We start from the raw sequence: 20,610 nt of genomic DNA on the forward strand, positions 1-20,610 counted from the left end.
TCAATGTTTTATGTCTTAATTCAAATATAAAGGCAACTCCACATACACACAAATAGGATAATATCTAGTCCTAGAAAAGTTTCCAAGATATTCTTAGATATACTAGAATTTACATAATCACATTCCTAATCTAATAGGATTGCAACACATTTGTTTTTATTCTTATTTTTCTGTATTTTTGTTTGGCCAGTACACGTGGGGCCCCCAGAAGGTAGCACCAGTCGATTGGAAAAAGAACCGCAGGTGATGGAGTCGAACTTGAGGGGAAGAAGGACCCTCGTGTCCGCTACCACTATATTAATCCACACTCAAATTTCAGATCAGACGCCACCAAGCCAACAACTCTCTCCCTCTTTCTCGCTTCTCTCTTCCGTCGACGATATCTCCGTATTCCCAAACTACCCTTCTTCGCATTCGTCTCTCTGTCTGAACAAGCCCTAGCTTCCGTCATCGCGATGCTGAAGTTTACGCTGGCCACCGCCAGCCAGATTCGCTTTCTCCTCCAGAGCCTCAACGACGCCAACTCCGACTCCATTCTTCGAGAGGTCTCTCAGGTACTGTCCCCTCTGTTTTCCCTTTTGGGTTTGATTCGCCTTGTTTGCGTACTTAGTTCGAAGCCTAATTTTCTGTAATGTTTTGGTGTATTGTGGAATTAAGACGAACTTCATTTGCATTTGTGGAGTTTAAGTTGCATTTCTGGAGTTTAGTAACAAATATCAGGAGAAATGGCGGAAAACATGATTGGAATATGGCTGTGTTGTTTAATTTGGATCACTCGGTGAGCGTAGCCTTTGATATTTTCGAAGGCGAGCCGCCGTAGTGTGGCTCTGTATGATGGTTGAATGCAGTGTGGAAACTGAAGAAACCCATGTGTTGTTTTTTTTCTGTCGTCGTAAATTTGCGCAAAAGTTGATTTACAAACTGATGGGGCAGCTGTTTCTCAAACTGACATGGCATTGCCCCTTATCTGTCACATCGGTTTGTGCCAGTAAATTTATAGGACTACACTTTGCAACCCCGGCAGTAAAGTTTTGTTTAAAAGTATGTTTATTGAGTGGATTTCCGGACCATGACGAGTTGAATTAGAAGTGGGGAAGTTTAAGTAAGGGGAACATGCGAAACGTTGATACCTTTTTGGGTTTTGTGTTGTAAAATATTTGCGGATTGGATTTACATGATAAATTATCGTATTCATTCATTTCTCGACCATGTATTGGGTTGTCGACGACGATTTTAAGGCAATGTCTTCAGCTAACAGCTTTAATATATGAAACCTGAACATTGTTTGGTTTTTTTGGTATAAGATATTTGTTTTTGTGGTTAAGTGAATGGTTGAAGCACACACTAAATTAGTACTTACTAGTTTTTCTTGAGATCTCTTTGCTTTATTTTTGAAGTACAGTATGCAGCAGCTGTAGCTCTTATACATGGCCAATAGAAAGTTAGTGTTTATTTTGAAGCTGGAGGCGAAGGTTAAAAATTTGAGTAAATCTTTTGAAATCTTGAGTTATTAGATTATGATCTATTTCTAGGTCTGAACATTTTTATGTTGCTGATAAACTAGTAGGCTAGAATAACAGTTTTTTGTATGGAGTTTATCAATCATGATTCTCACTGGATCTCTTGCTGATTTTGTATGTGGTTTCATGGCAGTTTATTGAATATGGAATTGAGGGAAGCATTTTGCTGTTACAGGCCTGTCTGGATCATCTCACTAATTACAGAACAGAGTTAAAGAACGCAGCATTGGAGCGGGTTTTTGCCTCAATTTTCAAATCTCTCCTTGATAGACCTAATTTCTGTACGGTGTTTTGTCAGTCCCTAAGAAATACAGAGATTAGTGAAGGAATTCTTGAGAATGTCTCTAATGCATTACACCTGTCTGTATCTGAGAAAACTGGCATTGCTCTTGCGTTGTCAGATTCTGAAAACCTAGACACCAGGATATGTGGTAAAGTCTTGGATAAACTGTGGACTGTTTGGCTGATTTTTTTTTTCTCTACAAATTTCTGTTGCAGTGCCAGTATCTTTTCATTTGCAGCCTATTTCAACACAGAACTGATTCCTTTTTGTTTCCAGGCAAGAACTTCTGTATGGCTCAGATCCAGAAATTGTGTGAAAATCCTATTGTTTTGAATTCATCTGAGCAAATTCAGAACATTGTTATGTTCCTCCAGCGGTCTGAGGGCCTTTCCAAGCATGTCGATTCCTTTATGCAGATGTTATCTTTACTGCAGCTGAAAGATGACAGTTTTTCTGTTTTAACTCCATTGCTTTCAGATGAGCTCCGTGATGCCAATTTTTTGAGGTATAGTTATTTTTCTGATTGTCTTTCTGTTACTTGTGTTTTTCTCTCTTTGTCATGCCAGAATGCATCCTGAACTCAATAGCATTTATCTTCTGTGCAGCAATGTGGATTTGTTGCATGAAAATGGAGAAAATAATTTTGATGCTATTTTATCTGAAATGGAGAAGGAAATCAGCATGAGAGATATAATGAAGGAATTAGGTTATGGATGCACAGTTGATTCATCTCAGTGCAGCGAGATTTTATCTCTTTTCTTACCTCTCACTGAGATTACTATTTCAAAAATCCTTGGCATGATTGCCTCAACTCATGTTGGTCTTGAGGACAATCAGAATACATTTTCAACGTTCTGGTTGGCGCTTGGTAACAGCACTTTATCCGATCTGCCTATGTTGAACACCTGGAATATTGATGTCCTTGTAGATACAATCAAGCAACTTGTAAGTTTACTTATTATATTCTTACACTTTGTAATTTTTCTTTCCTTTTCTTTTTTGAGTTGTGAGTCTTGTGACTTAGTGAAGGAAACTGCAACCCTTTTGTTTTCTAATATAGCATGCTTATTACAGGCTCCCGGCACTAACTGGATACAAGTTATTGAAAATTTGGATCATGAGGGATTCTACATTCCTAATCAGGAGGCTTTCTCTTTTTTCATGTCCGTGTATCAGCATGTGTGTCAGGTATGGTTTGCATTCTTGCATTTTTATAAGATCAGTAATTTGCAAATTGTGATGGTTCTGTCAATCAATCTGTGGTCTCGGGCTTGAGCTATGCAGGATCCAATCCCCCTCCATGTTATCTGCGGGTCTGTTTGGAAGAATACCGAGGGTCAGTTATCCTTCCTTAAACATGCTATATCAGCACCACCTGAAGTGTTTACCTTTGCCCACTCTGTTAGGCAACTGGTATGAACTAGTATTTATCCAGCAATTAACATTTTTCTCTGTTCCCTCTTGTTATATTTGTTTGACCTTTATGAATTGTCTATCATCCTTTCAGGCCTATGTTGATGTAGTGCATGGCCATAAGCTTCAACTTGGACATGCAAATCATGCATGGTTGAGTCTTGACCTTTTGGATGTACTGTGTCTACTAGCTGAGAGGGGTCATGCTCTTGCTGTTCGATCAATGCTTGAGTATCCTCTTAAACACTGTCCTGAAGTCCTGCTTCTTGGGATGGCACATACAAATGTACCACTCTGAATTTTTTTTTGTGCTTTGTTGTTTTAAACCACCGGTTTCTCCTAGAGCTTTTCTCTTATTACTTTACATTTGAAATTGCAGACTGTGTATAACCTGCTGCAATATGAAGTGTCTTATACTGTTTTCCCCATGATGGTAAAAAATGCAACGGGCAGTGGCATAATTAACCACCTCTGGCATATTAACACCTCATTGGTGCTGCGGGGATTTGTGGATGCTCACAATTGTGATCCAGATAACATAGCTAGAATATTGGATATCTGTCAAGAGCTAAAGGTAAGCTGCTTGCTCACCAGTTGTCTGTTGCACTTGTTTTTGCGTAATTGAGAAGTAATATGGATATGTAGTCTGTGGGTTCCTTTTTTCCTAATTTTAGTGGAATTGCCATTTACTCTGGTATGTCTTATTTGTTTTGTAGATTCTATCATCTGTCCTAGAGATGATCCCTTCCTCTTTTAGTATCAGAATGGCAGCCCTTGCTTCCAGAAAAGAGCTTGTAGACCTTGAGAAGTGGTTGAGTAATAATTTGAATACGCATAAGGATATTTTCTTTGAGGTAATGTAACTCTTCTATAAAGTTTAGAAACAATAATATCAGAATCATGAATATAGCCACCTTATAATGCAAATTTTCAGGAGTGCATAAAGTTCTTGAAGGAGATTCAATTCGGTGGGTCACAGGATTTCTCCACCAGACCTTTCCAACATTCTGGTGCCGTGTCTAATATTTATGTGGACACTGCTACTATATTCTTGAAGGTTTTACAACATGGCATGTGATTATGTTATCTTGGATGTTGCCTCATCATGTATCATGCATAATTTCATTATCTGTATTTAATTTTAGGTTCTTAAAGTTTATATTGGCTTGATTGCCTCTAGCCACCTTACTGAGGAGTTTGAAAGGTTGTCTGTAACAATTATGGACTCTAATCCAAGGCTGCAGAATGGTGACCCTACAGAGTCAACCGATGGATATGCAGATGATATTGAAGCTGAAGCAAACTCTTACTTTCATCAAATGTTTTCTGGTCAGTTGACAATTGATTCAATGGTCCAAATGCTTGCCCGATTGAAGGAATCTTCTATAAAAAGGTATGTCTGTTAAAGCCTTTTCATCTGGTTACTTTAATAATATTTCCAACATGTTCTCTCATCTTTTTAAACGTTTACAGTACTATTATGGTGTCAGTCATAGTCAGGATGTACTTTGAAAAGAATCTAAATATGTATCAGTCAAAGAGTTAGGAATCATGTTTGAGAGGCTGAATTGCTTTCTAATAATTTCATTTTCTTACATGCTATACGGATGTAATATTATGTAAAAAGGTACATGTGAACTCAAGCTTTTAACATGATGTAAAAGATTATAAAGGGATTACTTTAGAAGGGTTTGGTTTTATTTTGGCACTTGATATTCTCCTGTGTGTCAAGGGAAGGGATATAGACTCCATACTGGAATTTTCTGACACTAGTCTTTATACTATCTTTGAATTGAGATTTAATTAAGAAGCCTGTGCTGCATGAATTGACAGGGAACAGTCAATTTTTGAGTGCATGATTGCAAATCTGTTTGAAGAATATAGATTTTTCCCCAAGTATCCTGAAAGACAGCTCAAAATTGCCGCAGTTCTGTTTGGTGAGTTTTGTTCCAAGTTTTGCTGGCAATGACTTGCAGGTCCAAATCATATATCTAGCTTTGCCTTAGAACTTTTGTTTGTGTGTTGTAAAGAATAATGCAAAACAGAGTTCAGTAAAATAATTTTGGTTGAGACGAAGGATTATTTTTAGGTAGGCACATGCATCAATATGTATATTTTTCTGGTATGTGGATGTATGAGAAGCAGTAAGAATAAACTATTTATATATATTTTATATCTTGTAGTTTTATATTTTGTGGTCTTGATGAGCATTATTTGGCATATTTATAGCATGCACTTTCATCCAAACAAACAAAGAAACAGAGCATGCACTTGTTAATAAATTAACTAGATGTGATTTTGGTTGTTTTATGCATTCTTGTGTATATGTGTGGAGAAAATCATAAGATTTGAGTTTGTTTGTAATTTGATGTTCTTTTCCGCTGTGCATTCCCTTATGTATTATTTATTTATATTTTATAAAATTCTTATGAATATGCTTCTTCTGTAGACCTTTTATTTTATTTTTATTTAATTATGTGTCTTAGTATGCTATTATTTGTTCTGGGGTATGCCTGTTTTGTACTTTACTTCAACTGTTAATGTTTGTAAGCAATTTTTCATAATCATATTTCAGGCTCTGTCATCAAACACCAGCTTGTAACTCATCTGACTCTTGGGATCGCTCTGCGTGGTGTTTTAGATGCATTGCGCAAACCTGCGGATTCAAAAGTTTGTACTTTTTCTCATTGAATACTCATCATGTTTTCCTATTATGATTTGCTGATTGTCTCTGTACTTGCAGATGTTTGTGTTCGGAACTAAGGCCTTGGAGCAGTTTGTGGATCGTCTGATTGAGTGGCCTCAGTATTGCAATCATATTCTTCAAATATCCCATCTGCGGAGTACTCATTCAGAGCTTGTGGCTTTCATTGAACAGGCTCTTGCCAGGATTTCATTAGGCCATTTAGACTCAGATGGAAGTAACGATGCTTCCGCTGCTCATCACCATGGTCCCAGTCAAGGTACCCCAGGAAATGTAGAGGTAGGTGGTGTAGGCGGATTGGTAGAGCTACTCTATTGTTGTCTATTTCTTCTTATATGCTAAATCATTTTTGCAGTTAAATGGCTCTACCATCTTACATACTGGGCAACAACTTTCTTCACCACTCCAGCTTCAACAGAGACATGAAAGTTCTCTTGATGACCATCATAAAGCCTCAAATTCATCAAATGACATAAAGCCATCTTTATCTTCTGCTGTGCAACCTTCGGTTGGTCCTGTTGACGATCCTCCTAGTATTCAGAAGGCATGCTTGTTTTGTTTTTCTAAAGGGGGGGTTGGGACTAGATGCTATCAGCTCAGTATGTCATGAAATTTTGATTCCCTTACATTTTTTTTTTTTTACTGAAACTTGCAGTCACAAAGTGCACTCAGTGCTCCAGTAATGTTGTCTTCTGCTTCCTCTGGTTTTGTTCGTCCTTCTCGAGGAGTTACTTCTACCAGTAATTTTCAACTTTATCTCCAAGCCATTGATTTTTCATTAAATATTTATTATCTTGATGTATGTGACAATAACTAGGCAATATGAATGCAGGGTTTGGCTCTGCTTTGAATATTGAAACATTAGTTGCTGCTGCCGAGAAAAGGGATACTCCCATCGAGGTATTGTGTTCCATCTTATAGGTCTCTAATTCCTGCAATTGTTGATGTCTGTTCTTCATTGTCACCTGCCTGGCGTGGATCATTGCAGTCAGATTCCTATTACTTAAGTGGAACGCAACTTCACTTGGTTGAATTATTTTTTAGCTTCTATAGTAGTATCTGTTTGACAAAGCTTATTACCATACTTGTTTGATATTAGTATATTTGGATATTCGCACCAGTATTCATATCAGCTCTTATGGACTGATTGGCCTATGTGGGACTCCAGTGGGATGATATTTTGTTTTCCGTACTGCAATTATCCATTCTTAATATTGTTATTGGTATTCTTTTCTCTCGTTCTCCAGTTTGAATTTTCTTGCTTAATATTAGCTCTCATGAGCATGTGCCGATTGGCTTGTGTGCGTGATGTAAGTGGTATCTCTATTAGGCAATGGATCTGATTTGTGGGTCCAGTGTATCCTTTAACAAGATATTTTCAGCAATCACTGGATAAATCTGTATCTGATTTCTGGTTTAAAAAATTGGACTTCCTCTTTATTAACAAGGTGCTTCGCTTATTCACCCTTTGTTCCCTTGCATAAGTATTTGTGCTTTGCCCATCTTGACTTCGATGAACATCAAAGATGCTACTCACTGTACTCATATATATCTTTTGTTTATGACTTGACGGGGTATAGAACAGAGAGAGAGGTTTCTTTGTTTTCATTATCTCATATTTATTCTGGATAATCCTCCTATGTTTTTGAGAAGTTCTTAATTTTCTGAAGTTAATGTTATGTTAGAGTTTTGCAGTCTCTGGGTGAAGTATCCAGGCTGTCTATATTATAAGATTCTGAGTTTAATGCTTATGGGTGTTTTTTCTTGCACAGGCTCCAGCATCAGAGATTCAGGACAAGATATCATTTATAATTAATAATATTTCAGTTGCCAATGTTGAAGCTAAGTCAAAGGAGTTTGCTGAAATAATGAAAGAGCAGTACCATCCTTGGTTTGCACAGTATATGGTTATGAAAAGGTAAGACACTTTCTTGTGATATATAAAGATAATTTTAGTTTTTATTTTCCTTTTTTCTTTTTTGTACTTGGATTGTCTCTGCTTTGGTGATTGTCCTAACTTGTGCATCAACCTAACCTCTTTGCAGGGCAAGCATTGAGCCGAATTTTCATGATTTGTACCTGAAATTTCTGGACAAAGTTAATTCTAAGGGGTTGAATAAGGAGATTGTTCAAGCCACTTACGAGAACTGCAAGGTTTTTTTTTTGTCTTTTCTTATTGTGTCTTTTCCTTTTGTGGTTGGTGCAAGGTTTCTTGTTTTATGTGTGTGCTATTTGCGCATTTGAGTATGGTTATGTGGCAGTATTATTTAATGCCTGCGCATTCTCTCAGGTTCTTCTTGGATCTGAGCTTATAAAATCAAGCTCAGAAGAGCGTTCATTGTTAAAAAATTTAGGCAGTTGGCTTGGGAAGCTTACAATTGGAAGGAATCAAGTCTTAAGGGCTCGGGAAATAGATCCCAAATCTTTGATTATAGAGGTAATAGTTTGATCAGTGTTATTTTCCCTGACCTGTGGCATAAGACTTGTGCTACCTATTAAATGGTTATCATTTGGTTTATGCTAATGGATCCCTCCTATACCTCCTCTCTGCAGGCGTATGAAAAGGGGTTGATGATTGCAGTTGTACCCTTTACTTCAAAGGTATAGTTATGGTTGTTTTGCTTTCTTTTTCTCTGAGCTAAGATGTATGAAGACCTTACGCTTTTGCTGCAGATTCTGGAGCCATGCCAAAGTAGCTTGGCATATCAGCCACCAAATCCTTGGACAATGGGTATTCTTGGATTACTTGCTGAGATATATTCAATGCCAAACTTGAAAATGAACCTGAAGTTTGATATTGAGGTATCGTTTGTTGTTTTTTTGTTTTGCTACTAGACAGCTTGACTTCTGTAGTATTGTTATACCATTTATGTTTATACCTTATTATTTTGGAATTGCAGGTTCTATTCAAGAATCTTGGTGTGGATTTGAAGGAGATAACCCCATGTTCTCTTCTCAAGGACCGGAACAGAGAACTTGAAGGGAATCCTGATTTCTCTAACAAAGATATTGGATCATCCCAACCACAGTTGGTTGCTGATGTGAAATCCGGAATGTTATCTCCACTAAATCAGGTTGAACTACCCGTTGAGGTTGCTCCATCTAATTCTGGAAGCCATACACATCTACTATCTCAGGTTTGTTTCCAGTTGAAGAATTCAAATCTTTTGGGTGATATCAGTTGTGGGACGCATTTTCTTATTAGCTTGACATTTTGGTGCATTATCTATTTAGTATGCACCCCCTGTTCGTATTTCAACTGGCACCTTAATTGAGGATGAAAAGCTGTTGCCTGATCAGATTCCTGCTCAAGGACTGTTACAAGCTACTCCATCCCAGTCACCATTCTCTGTTAGTCAGATGCAGTTCAACGTTTTGTTTTTGTTTGAGATGTTTGTGTGCGTGTGAGATGTTTTTGTTTGAGATGTTCTAGTTAGTTTTCGTCCCCTGATCCTCTTCTTGGCTGGATCTCTGGTATTTTGCAGGTTCCCACACCAATATCTAATATTGCAACTCACGTGGTTATCAACCCGAAACTCAGTGCTTTGGGATTGCACTTGCATTTTCAGAGGTTCTATGATACTCCTTTCTTACATATTATGTTAGACAGTTCTTTGGTAGAATCCTTCATTTTTCTTTTCACATATTGCAGGGTGGTTCCGATTGCAATGGACAGAGCTATCAAGGAGATAGTATCTGGTATCGTTCAGCGCAGTGTTTCTATAGCTACTCAGACAACTAAAGAACTTGTCTTAAAGGTAAGTTAACTCATATTTTGAGGTTTTAATTTTCCTTACTGATAGCCATTGTTTTATCTTTAATGCTGTGTTATATTTAAAATTTTCTCATCTTCGTGTAATATTTCTTGTCCTATATTGCTCTTTGATGACTCCGACTCTTTGCCCCCTTTGCATATTATAGCTTTTAGGCATCCCTTTCATCTAGTCCATCTTGTCATGCGTGCTTACTTGTTTTGATATCCGTGTTGCGGTAGCACTTTTTATATGCTGATTTTTTAGTACCAAGTGTATGTTTCTGTTCTGTAAAGAGTAGTGGGCCTAGTTCAATAACTTTCTTTTGTCTTCATTTGGGGTTGCTATTTTGTTCGCATTGCATTGCTCCTCATGCTTTAGTCTGTATAAATGGGGTTGAGGTCAGTTCAATCAAGAGTTGACATTGATGTTCATTTACCACTCCAATATGTCTCATACACCCATCAGGCTTGAATAGAACATTTAGAGGTGTTTTTGTTTCTTTCACTCGATTTTTTTTTCTTTATTGTTAAGATTAGTGTCACACTTCCTACATCAAAATTTCAATAAACTAACTCTTTGGGAAAACCTTACCTCACCTCTATGTTTCCATGCCATGTGAGGCACCAAGTTGTGAGAAAATTTGTGCTGTAAATGATTTTTATATGTTGGATGTCTAAAATAAGAATTGTAATGTAGATCTTAATCATCTCTCTTACCCTGCTCTATTATCATTCCTTGCATTGTTGCTATGGGTTGTGTTCGTGGGAAGGCGTGGTTTGGGTGCATGACTAAAAGTTCTACAGAATAGAAACTAATTCATCCACATCTCAATTACTTGTGGTGGCAGGATTATGCCATGGAATCCGATGAGACAAGAATATTATATGCAGCTCACTTGATGGTTGCAAGTTTGGCAGGAAGTCTAGCTCATGTAACTTGCAAGGTATTTCCTCTTACAGTAAATTTCTTGGGATTCTTTTGGTAAAATTTAGTGTGTATCCTACCTGTTTTATAGATTATTTTTACCCATGTTATAAGTTGGGCACATTTGTACCACCTTTTGGCATTCTACGTCATGCATCTTATATTCTTATACAAAGAACAGTTCCTACTTTCCTGTTATTTTTCTGACGATGTATTCTTCCCTGCTGTAAACTTCTTTGGTTGGCCCTTACTTTGGTGAATGACCTTTTATGTCCTGGTGTTCATCTTCGGTTTGCATTGTCTTCAAGCAGGAACCCTTGCGTACTTCAATATCAACGCAGCTGCGAAATTCCCTTCAGGGATCAAACATTCCAAATGATCATCTGGAACATGCTGTACAACTTGTTACTAATGACAATCTGGATCTTGGCTGTGCAATCATTGAACAGGCTGCTACTGATAAGGTCTGGTTTGATAAATGAATGCTTTATAAGATAAGTATATATGCTATGGAATTCTGTGTTATTGTTTGTTTAGTGTTGGCTCTGTGTGATGATTTATTATGGTGGCACGATGTCAAACCACTATTCAAATATTTTTCTGTTGCTCAGTATTGGGTTAATTTGTGTTTGAAAGCATTTCACACCACTCTCTGGGTCAATGGAAGGGAGAAATATTTTTAAGAATTATGGAAGTTTTCTTTGGGAATTATTAAAAAGTCAATTTAGATAAACATAGTAACTAATAATTTTATACTTAAACAAAATCGTTCATATTTACAGAAAAAACATGGAAATTAAAAAAATCCTTTTGTTAACTACTGTCTAATTGTTTGCAGGCGGTACAAACAATTGATGGAGAAATAGCTCAACAACTGTCATTAAGAAGGAAGAGGGAAGGTGCGGGTACAACATTTTTTGATGCTAACATGTACACACAAAGTGGCAGTGTGCCCGAGTCCCTTCGCCCTAAACCTGGTCATTTGTCCATTTCTCAACAACGAGTTTATGAGGTAATTGCTATTTTTGTGAGTATAGTCTGGTGCTTATATGAATGGTTAGTAATTTTATTTCTTCTTACACCCCCTCTATCATGTAGGACTTCGTGCGGCTTCCCTGGCAAAACCAGTCTAGCCAGAATTCACATGTTCTTCCTGCTAGTACTGCAGCTCCATCTGCAAGTGCTGGTCTAAATGGCACATTTGGTTCAGCCTCGGTTCAACTTAACACAGGCTACTCAGCAGGTCCTGGAAGCAAGTTTGATGCTGTTTCTCGTCCACTGGATGAGGCGGTTGAACCCAATCCAGCTCTGCATCCAAGGTTTCTTTTTATTAGATTTTATATTTTGTTAGTTCTTTGGTTTATATACTTGGAAGTATTAATTGCTTGAATGTTTGTAATTTGGTGTGATATTTCAGTTCTTCCTCTATTTGTGTTGGAGCGGGTGATGGTGTTTCCCAGCATAGTTCTGAGAATGATTCTGTCATTGGTTCATTTCTTTCTGCTGCTTCTGCCCCAGAGCTGCAGTCAGTAGAGTCATCTGATTTTATAAAGGTTGAAAGTTTTTACATGATTGTACAATGCGTAAGTTGCATTTTTTGTTATTTTCTCATACTAGCATTTTGATTCTAGGAATCTGGAATTTCTTCACAGCCGCTGCCTTCATCTACTGCAACTGAACGTCTGGCATGCAACATCTCAGAACCTTCTCTCAATACAAGGGATGCATTGGATAAATACCAGATTGTTTCACAGAAGGTTGAAAATCGCACCTATGTGGCTCCTTTCTTTCTCATATGCCTTTTCTTTGAGACCTGAACTTTCTGATGTCTGTCTAGTTCTTATTTATGTAGGGAATGAATTCTTGATATATTCTTTATGGATGTCTTTTTTGGTTCATTTTTTTATTTTGAGTGTTAATGAATTAATAAAAATGTATAACTTTTCTTAGCTTGACATAAGTTCTGTTTATATTTTCAGCTTGAAGCTTTGGTAACCAACGATGCTAAAGAGTCAGAAATTCAGGTATCGTATACGTTCTTCCTTGTGTTATATACTGCCTCCAAATTGTGAACTTGAAAGATATTCTCAATATGCATCTAATTTGAACTAGATTGGTAGTATTTTCCTTTCTGTACTCGTACATACATTATACATATTTACATGTAAGCATACATTGGCGTACATATTTCACACGAGTTGAGTGTTCTTTGCTTATATGTCTATCCAGGGAGTAATTGGTGAAGTTCCTGAGATTATACTCAGATGTGTTAGTCGAGATGAGGCTGCCTTGGCTGTGGCTCAAAAGGTCAGTGCTACCCTTCATGTGAAGCTTTATTTATTTGTTCGAATAGTTAATCACTGCAGTTAACTTGGATGCTCTTGGAGTTTTCTCTGTTGATGTCAAGAAATTGCTTTAATTAACCCTAGGAAGAAAATTTATCTCTCTGATAACCGATGCTTGTTTTTAATCTTGATACAGGTTTTCAAGGGTTTATACGAGAATGCATCAAACCATACTCACGTCAGTGCTCATATTGCAATGCTGACAGCTATTCGCGATGTTTGCAAGCTTGTTGTTAAGGAGCTCACCAGTTGGGTATGCGCTATTGTACTTGTGTTCTGAGATCACTATTGTTGACTGGAAAGCCTCTTATCTTCTTTTAAAACTGATCTATTTATTGTTTTATGTTTGGGATCATATTGGGTTACCATATTTTTCTTGTTATAATTTGTTTGCCTTGATGATCTTTAAATATTTGGTCACATTTTATCTTTTCTAGTTGAGTGAAACTTTATAAATTTCTGAGTTTTCATTTGTAGGTACTATGAATATATAATTATGTCATCTTCATATTAGTTAGAAACTTACAAAATCGCTATAGATATTGTTCCGAGGCTTCTGGCCTTCACGTTTTCCCATTATAATCTGTTGGTTTGCAACTTCTTGCAGGTTATTTATTCTGATGAAGAGCGGAAGTTTAACAAAGATATTACCGTTGGCCTTATTCACAGTGAATTACTAAATCTTGCAGAGTACAATGTTCAAATGGCAAAACTCATTGATGGGGGCAGAAATAGTAAGTTAAATGGCTGTGTTGTATACTGAATCACTGATTACTAGAGTTGTAACTCACCAATTTCTTAAAATATGCAGAGCTTGCAACTGAGTTTTCAATTTCCCTTCTCCAATCTTTGGTGATTGAAGAATCTAAAGTTATATCAGAACTTCAAAATCTTGTTGACGCATTGGCAAAGGTTTGTGTAAAAGAAAAAATATATTGTTCGTGTTTATTTTAAGTACTGTCCGTTTACCTCTTCTGCTGATACACAGCTCGCTGCAAAGCCTGGATTTCCTGAGTCGCTACAGCAGCTGGTTGAAATGGTAAAGTATCCTGCTTCTATAGTGGGTGCTCCGTCTGCTATTAATGTAGGAAAAGAGGACAAGGGCAGAGTATCTAAGGATAAAAAGGTCGGTGGAGATTTCTTTATTATCTGTGTATTTTTTCCAGCGCTAATTGATATTTTGCTTTGGTTGTAACAGGCTTCTGTTCACTCTCTGGTGAGCAGGGAAGACTTTAGTAATGTGGAGTCTGTCGAACCAGATCCTCCTGGATTCCGTGAGCAGGTATTAAATAGAAATATTAGTTTATATTCATAAGCCTCACTTTGTTAGATTATTAGTTTATATACACAATTATTTATATTCATAAGCCTCACTTTGTTAGATTATAAGGATATTAAATAGAAATATTAGTTGCAATGTATATTTACAGAAGAATGCCTGTTTTTGCATGTTTCTTTTATTATTATTTTAATTTTTTTTTGTGGGAGTGGGAATGCTGTTCTCCTGTTGCTTTTTTCCTTTTACATAGTCTGTCACATTATTGCTTGATACATATTCTTGGGAGACTGAGCATTTGAAATTGAAAAGAGGGGGAGGATCTATATTTTAGGTGGATAAATGAATGAGATCTTAGATAATTTGTGAGTACAAATGGAGTTTTATCTGTATATGGAGTGGTACATACAATGTTTCTCTTAAGTGGTTGGACTTCTCTGGATATCTTGTAGGTGTCCATGCTGTTTGCAGAGTGGTACCGGATTTGTGAACTTCCTGGTGCAAACGATGCAGCTTATACCCATGTTATCTTGCAGCTGCATCAAAATGGTCTGCTGAAAGGGGATGATATGACAGACCGGTTTTTCCGTGTCCTCACAGTGAGTTCTCAATTCCTAAATTGGTTTGCTTTCAGAATGATACTTAGTGATATAAAACATATTTTCTTTTACTCGTTTTCAGGAGCTATCTGTTGCACATTGCCTATCTTCTGAGATGACAATTCCAGGGACACTGCAAACACCTCAACAAGTGCCGAATTTCTCCTTCCTTGCTATTGATATCTATGCTAAACTTGTTTTCTTAATTTTGAAGGTAATTATTCCTTTGTGAATATGTTTTATGCTCCTTATGATTCCTGGACCTAATTTTAACTATGGATTGTCTGTTGGTGCAGGGATCAAATAAACTATTTCTCTTGTCTAAGGTGAGCACAAAGTGATTTTTGGTTTGATTGAATCTTTTTTCTATTAGTCAATAACTCTTGTGGCTGATTGTTTGACACTTGGCAGATTTTAGCAGTCACAGTGAGATTCATTCAAAAGGATGCAGAGGAGAAAAAAGGATCTTTCAACCCAAGACCGTATTTTAGATTGATTGTTAACTGGCTTCTAGACCTTGGTTCTTTGGATCCTGTGATTGATGGTGCTAACTTTCAGGTCTGGACCTCTGGGGTCTCTTTTGGCTTTGATTTGTCCTTTTTGCCTCTGTTGAATCACTAATGTTGGTTATCTATGTTGCAGATATTGACAACATTTGCAAATGCATTTCATGCTTTGCAGCCCCTTAAGGTTCCTACATTCAGGTTAGCGTCAGTCATATTCTTTACTGTTTCTTCATTGGTAGGAAATGAAATGTGAGTTGTTATGATAAGGAATTGTAGCTTATATGGTTGAAGTGGTATATATATGTTTTTTGGTTTTGTGATTATGAACTTCTAGGCTGTTACTGATTATGATCAGTGTTTTAAAAAACTCTACCTCGGGGCGCGCCTAGGCGGCCTTGGAGGCGGGGCGGCAGCAATTTCACCTCTGTTTTCTAGGAGTGGGCGGAAACTCGCCTAGGCTTCGTCGGAGCGTGCCTAGGCGCGCCTGAGATGTTTGATTGGGCGTTCCCAGTACCCTTCAGCGACCCAAATCTTGCTTGAAATTTGAAGTTTTCTGGAAACCTGGTTCTGTTTCTGGGTTGCAGCAGCGTCTTCATGAAGAAGATGACTGTGCGAAGAAGAATGGTTGTATTTTTATTTTTTATTTTTTTTATGAAAACTTGGCCTTAAACGATGCCATTTTGGCCAAGCCTTTTAATGTTTTTAACGACTTGGCGCAAAATGACGTTGTTTTGACCAAGTCTTTTTATTTTTTATTTTTTATTTTTTATTTTTTTTTTAATATAGGAACATTTGGTCCCCATATATCAGCAACAAGCAACCCAATCACAGGAGTTCTCCTCCTCCTTCCCCACCCAATACCCAGTGCACGATTCTCTCTATATCACCCAATCCCTCACTTGAAATTCTCAATCCCAATCCTATATTTCTATTTTACTCCAATCTCATACCTCAATTTGTTTCAAAATTCTCCACACCACCAAGTAAGTTTTTTAGTATTCTAATTTTAATTGGTCACTGGTAGTTTGGCTACTTGTTTGATTGTTGAAGTTGATTAATTTGTTTTACAAGTATTGTTTTATATATATAAAATTTTAGGTCTGCCTCACGCCTAGGCGGGGCTATCCATGGAACGCCTCGCCTACGCCTTCGCCTTTTGATACATTGATTATGATTGGATGGCACTGTTGGAATTTTATTTAATTGGGGATTGGCCGTCAAGTTAATTTTGGACTGTCCCTTGTAACTAGTCCATGGGTGTCTCTTGTTGATCCGTATATAGAAATTGCAAAACTTTGTTATCAACCGTCTTTTCCTCAATTTTGGTTTCATAACTGAAAATAGGGTAAAATTATAAGATTAATATCGACTTTGTTTATTCACATTCTTTTTTGTATAGATAGCTGAGAATATGGTAAAATTGTACTACAATTACCTTATTCTCGTTGTTCTTTCCTCTATTGCTTGTGTAACATTCTTGTTTGTAAACATTTAGTTCAGTCTTGGTGTACACAAGTTAGATACGAGGATTTATGTAATAGACTTTGTGATCTTAATATTCCTTGGAACTGCGTGCATTCCAATTTTGAGAATTTTTTTTTTTATCAGCTTTGCATGGCTTGAGTTGGTGAGTCATAGGAGTTTCATGCCAAAAATGCTTGCTGGAAATGGCCAGAAGGGTTGGCCCTACATCCAACGTTTGCTGGTACATTTGTTTCAATTCATGGAGCCATTTTTGAGGAATGCTGAACTTGGAGTCCCGGTCTGCCTCTTTTCTATGTTGGATTTCATTGTTTACAGCTTGCTATCTGTCTCATAGGATTTTCTTATATTTTTATCTATGCAGGTTCATTTCCTGTATAAAGGCACACTTAGGGTGCTGCTAGTGCTACTCCATGACTTTCCGGAGTTCCTTTGTGATTATCATTTTACATTCTGTGATGTAATTCCTCCAAGCTGCATTCAAATGCGAAATATCATCCTCAGTGCGTTTCCCCGTAATATGAGGCTACCAGATCCATCTACTCCCAACTTAAAGGTGGCTGATGATCTTGCATATTTACTTTGTATTTTGTAACATTGTTAGGTTATGAAAACTGATCTGGTGGGGACTGGTCGGTATATATGCAGATTGATTTACTTGCTGAAATCAGTCAGTCTCCACGTATTCTCTCTGAGGTTGATGCAGCTCTAAAAGCGAAGCAGATGAAAGCTGATGTGGATGAGTACCTCAAGGTATGCGGACTTTTTGGCAGTAATCTTATACTATTTCATTCTTCATCTGCTAATTTGGTTTGACATTCTTGTGTGGACATTCTTGATTTGCCTTCTGGTGCCGCCTTTCTATTCTCTATTATAGATCTTTAATATTTAAAGAAATGTAAAATGAGTATGAAAGTGGAGGAAAAGTGAACATTAAACATGACCTAATAGCCATGTTGATTTTTTGAATCCAGATCTAAATGCCCACTTAACCAACCTGTCTGTCACACCCCAGACTCAGAGTTGGTGGAAAAATAACCCTGCGCTGGGTGCATGAGCTAAAAATTAAATAATGAATAAAAAAATAGAAACTGGGTGAAAAATAAATTCCTCTCATAAAAGAATCAAGAATCTTTACAGAGCCAAAATAAATATACAAATTCTAGCCTTACATATAGTATAATCTCATCCCACCTATCTTTTTCACTATCTAGTTCGTAAACCTGCACAACAATAGAGCAGTGAGCTTTAACAGCTTAGTAGGAACAAATTGACAATGCTAAATTCAGTATCATGGAATAATCTAATCAAACATGATAAATTATCTATAGCAATGCATGAATGCTCCCATTTTGTACTTTTACCACTTGATCATCCCAAATTTTCCCTTTTGTTAGTCTTCTGCCTAAACTCTTCGTCGTCAGTTTTCTAGATTACACAGTGGGTTCCCTTCGTGGTTTTCCTGTTAAAATATTTTATCATGCTTAAACATTGTTTCAAAATACTTTGCAGACAAGGCAACAGGGTTCTTCATTTCTGACTGAACTGAAGCAAAAGTTGCTCCTTTTACCAAGCGAAGCTGCCTCAGCTGGTACCCGTTACAATGTACCCCTGATCAACTCCCTTGTGCTTTACGTTGGGATGCAGGTACTTTTTCTTATGCTGGATTTTGCTGTGAGATCCAACTGTTCTAATGATTTTTTGTTTATCATCAGTACTTGTTATGTGGTATTGAAGCTTACATGTAATCCATTGCTTTCGATAAGGTGTTCACTCCTAAAAAATTCACTAATTGTTTGCAAGATTTCTTGATTTCCACATTGTAGTTAATTATGACTGTTGTGCTTCACAAAGTGGGAATAAGGATGAAGTGGGGACATATCCGATCTGAAGACCTTCATGACTATATCTGTAATAAGAGATGATCTTGACTTGAGTAGAACGGACAGTTGGGTGCTTATATTTTGGGTTTCATTTTACAGGCTATCCAGCAGCTTCAGGCTAGAACACCTCAAGCCCAATCTACCCAAACTGTTCCATTGGCTGTCTATTTGGTGGGTGCTGCTTTGGATATTTTTCAGACTCTGATAGTGGACCTAGATACTGAAGGGCGCTACCTTTTTCTAAATGCGATTGCGAACCAACTGCGTTATCCAAACACCCATACCCATTACTTTTCCTTCATTGTTCTGTACTTGTTTGCCGATTCAAACGAGGTGAGACAACGTAGATGCTTCACATTTGCTCTATGATAGTCGTCTATTCTTTTTGTTGATGGGAGAATTTATTTATTCTAACGCATGTTTTTGGAACATCGATTAAGATTGAGCTGCATCTTCTAACTGTCGACGTTTTTTACTTCAGCATGAAATTATCCAGGAGCAAATCACAAGGGTATTGTTGGAACGTCTGATTGTTAACCGACCTCATCCATGGGGTCTTCTGATTACCTTCATTGAGCTTATCAAGGTAACTTCCTGTACTTCCAAAACGATAAATCAAAAGAAAGTCAGTTTGGCAGTCTGCAAATTTATTCTAAATCGCTATTTAATTATTTTTCAGAATCCGAGATACCAGTTCTGGAACCGAGCATTCATCAGATGTGCACCGGAGATTGAAAAACTTTTCGAATCTGTCTCAAGGTCTTGCGGCGGTCCAAAACCTGTGGACGAAAGTATGGTCTCAGGTTGGGTATCAGAGAGTGCTCACTAATTATTTGCATGGCCGAAAGACAGGATTTGTATTTTTTGCGACTGTAATGAGCAGCAAGTTGCATCTGCATGTTTTAGGTGTTCAATCCCCATGCGATTGTATTTGCTTATTTTGTATTTTGTATTTTAGTGGTGTTGTAATAAAATGTTTACCTAAATTGTAAATTGATTCCCCTCTATTAATTGGCAGCCATAGATCAGCAAAATTTCAGATTGATCAATTGGCCAGCCATAGACCAGCAAAATTTCGGATTGAATGTTTCCAACATATGAGATCTCGTGATCATTTGTACAAACTAAATGTGGATCAACTTTTGGGTGTTCGGGGTTTAGGAGTATTGGATCCAAGGTTGACAGTTCGGATGCGTTTAAGCAGGTTGGCCATGTAGGATTCTAGGGTTTGTCAGCGATGGTGTAGAGGGTTCCAAGTTGGTTTCGGTTTCTGAAGCTTGTGGACGAGGCAACCTCATTGTTAGAAGACATGGGAGATATTTTTAGAGTGGTCTCCTATTGTATTGTTGTCGTGTGAGGTGCCCTTTTTATCCTTTTCGGAAGTTTTATTCCACGTGGTTTTCTTCAGGAATTTTTTTTATTTAGGCCCACATCATTACCACGCAACGCTCTGCTTGCAGCCTCTATTTTTTTTTTTTTTTATTGTTTTTGTATATAGTTAGGATTGTTGATTCTTGGCATCTTTATTACATTTGCCCCTTGATGGTAATCAGGCAACGTGTCTTTTTACACATGTAGCTTGAGTAACTAATATTTGTGTACAAATAACTGCCATCCTTTGTACTATTTTTTGCTGACTAATAAAGCAGTCTAATAATTTTCTTTAAGAGTTTAAAAATACCAATAAAAAATCTAATGGTATCAAATTAGGAATATCAGTAAGTCCATGGAAATTTAGTGGTATCTATTGGAACCAAATTTGCGCACAGTAGCAAATGGTGGAGATGCACAAATCTGAGTAACTTGTAAAACAGCAAACTACCGTGAGCAAGTCTTTGACAAGAGGGGGAGGGGCAGGTGGAGGTGTGCCGACATAAGGGTTTAGGTTTAGGTTTTTGAATCTTGGCTCTGTTCGGTTTC

The 20,610-nt window shown here is 37.3% G+C and overlaps 1 protein-coding gene across 7 annotated transcripts; it reads left to right on the plus strand.

The window, feature by feature from the left end:
• The first annotated feature begins 261 nt into the window (after positions 1 to 261).
• LOC137746504 (uncharacterized) lies at positions 262 to 19,786 on the plus strand. 7 transcript variants are annotated; one of them, XR_015955676.1, is made up of 53 exons: positions 288 to 554; positions 1,654 to 1,951; positions 2,080 to 2,308; positions 2,409 to 2,748; positions 2,878 to 2,991; positions 3,088 to 3,216; positions 3,311 to 3,502; positions 3,596 to 3,790; positions 3,933 to 4,070; positions 4,151 to 4,273; positions 4,362 to 4,609; positions 5,050 to 5,153; positions 5,792 to 5,886; positions 5,960 to 6,199; positions 6,276 to 6,464; positions 6,576 to 6,660; positions 6,753 to 6,820; positions 7,693 to 7,838; positions 7,966 to 8,074; positions 8,211 to 8,357; positions 8,474 to 8,521; positions 8,594 to 8,722; positions 8,821 to 9,057; positions 9,155 to 9,271; positions 9,406 to 9,491; positions 9,573 to 9,678; positions 10,523 to 10,618; positions 10,911 to 11,063; positions 11,438 to 11,611; positions 11,698 to 11,918; positions 12,017 to 12,152; positions 12,231 to 12,356; positions 12,579 to 12,623; positions 12,829 to 12,906; positions 13,081 to 13,197; positions 13,552 to 13,678; positions 13,756 to 13,856; positions 13,933 to 14,070; positions 14,143 to 14,226; positions 14,673 to 14,819; positions 14,902 to 15,033; positions 15,116 to 15,145; positions 15,231 to 15,377; positions 15,462 to 15,523; positions 15,715 to 15,949; positions 16,112 to 16,308; positions 16,934 to 17,087; positions 17,172 to 17,363; positions 17,456 to 17,560; positions 18,320 to 18,454; positions 18,790 to 19,023; positions 19,172 to 19,276; positions 19,370 to 19,786. XR_015955676.1 is itself a non-coding variant. In XM_068486525.2 (51 exons), the coding sequence occupies exons 1-51, from the start codon at positions 456 to 458 to the stop codon at positions 19,517 to 19,519; spliced, it is 7,200 nt and encodes a 2,399-aa protein (XP_068342626.2). In that variant the 5' UTR covers positions 262 to 455; the 3' UTR covers positions 19,520 to 19,786. The 7 variants fall into 7 exon arrangements, 5 of the variants coding, with proteins under 5 accessions (XP_068342626.2, XP_088540196.1, XP_068342627.2 ...); XM_068486525.2 differs by lacking the exons at positions 15,715 to 15,949; positions 16,112 to 16,308 and having other exon boundaries at positions 262 to 554; XM_088684070.1 differs by lacking the exons at positions 15,715 to 15,949; positions 16,112 to 16,308 and having other exon boundaries at positions 9,221 to 9,271.
• The last annotated feature ends 824 nt before the right edge of the window (positions 19,787 to 20,610 follow it).

Source organism: Pyrus communis, chromosome 2, assembly GCF_041283825.1.
Source record: "Pyrus communis isolate YQ-2024b chromosome 2, ASM4128382v1, whole genome shotgun sequence".
Taxonomy (NCBI): Eukaryota; Viridiplantae; Streptophyta; class Magnoliopsida; order Rosales; family Rosaceae; genus Pyrus; species Pyrus communis.

Excerpts from the sequence above, each read along its gene's own strand:
- LOC137746504 (XM_068486525.2), top strand. The coding sequence starts at position 456 with ATGCTGAAGTTTACGCTGGCCACCGCCAGCCAGATTCGCTTTCTCCTC. Across the intron at positions 4,274-4,361 it reads CTGCTACTATATTCTTGAAG|GTTCTTAAAGTTTATATTGG; the intron begins GTTTTACAACAT and ends ATTTAATTTTAG. Across the intron at positions 9,058-9,154 it reads ATACACATCTACTATCTCAG|TATGCACCCCCTGTTCGTAT; the intron begins GTTTGTTTCCAG and ends TTATCTATTTAG.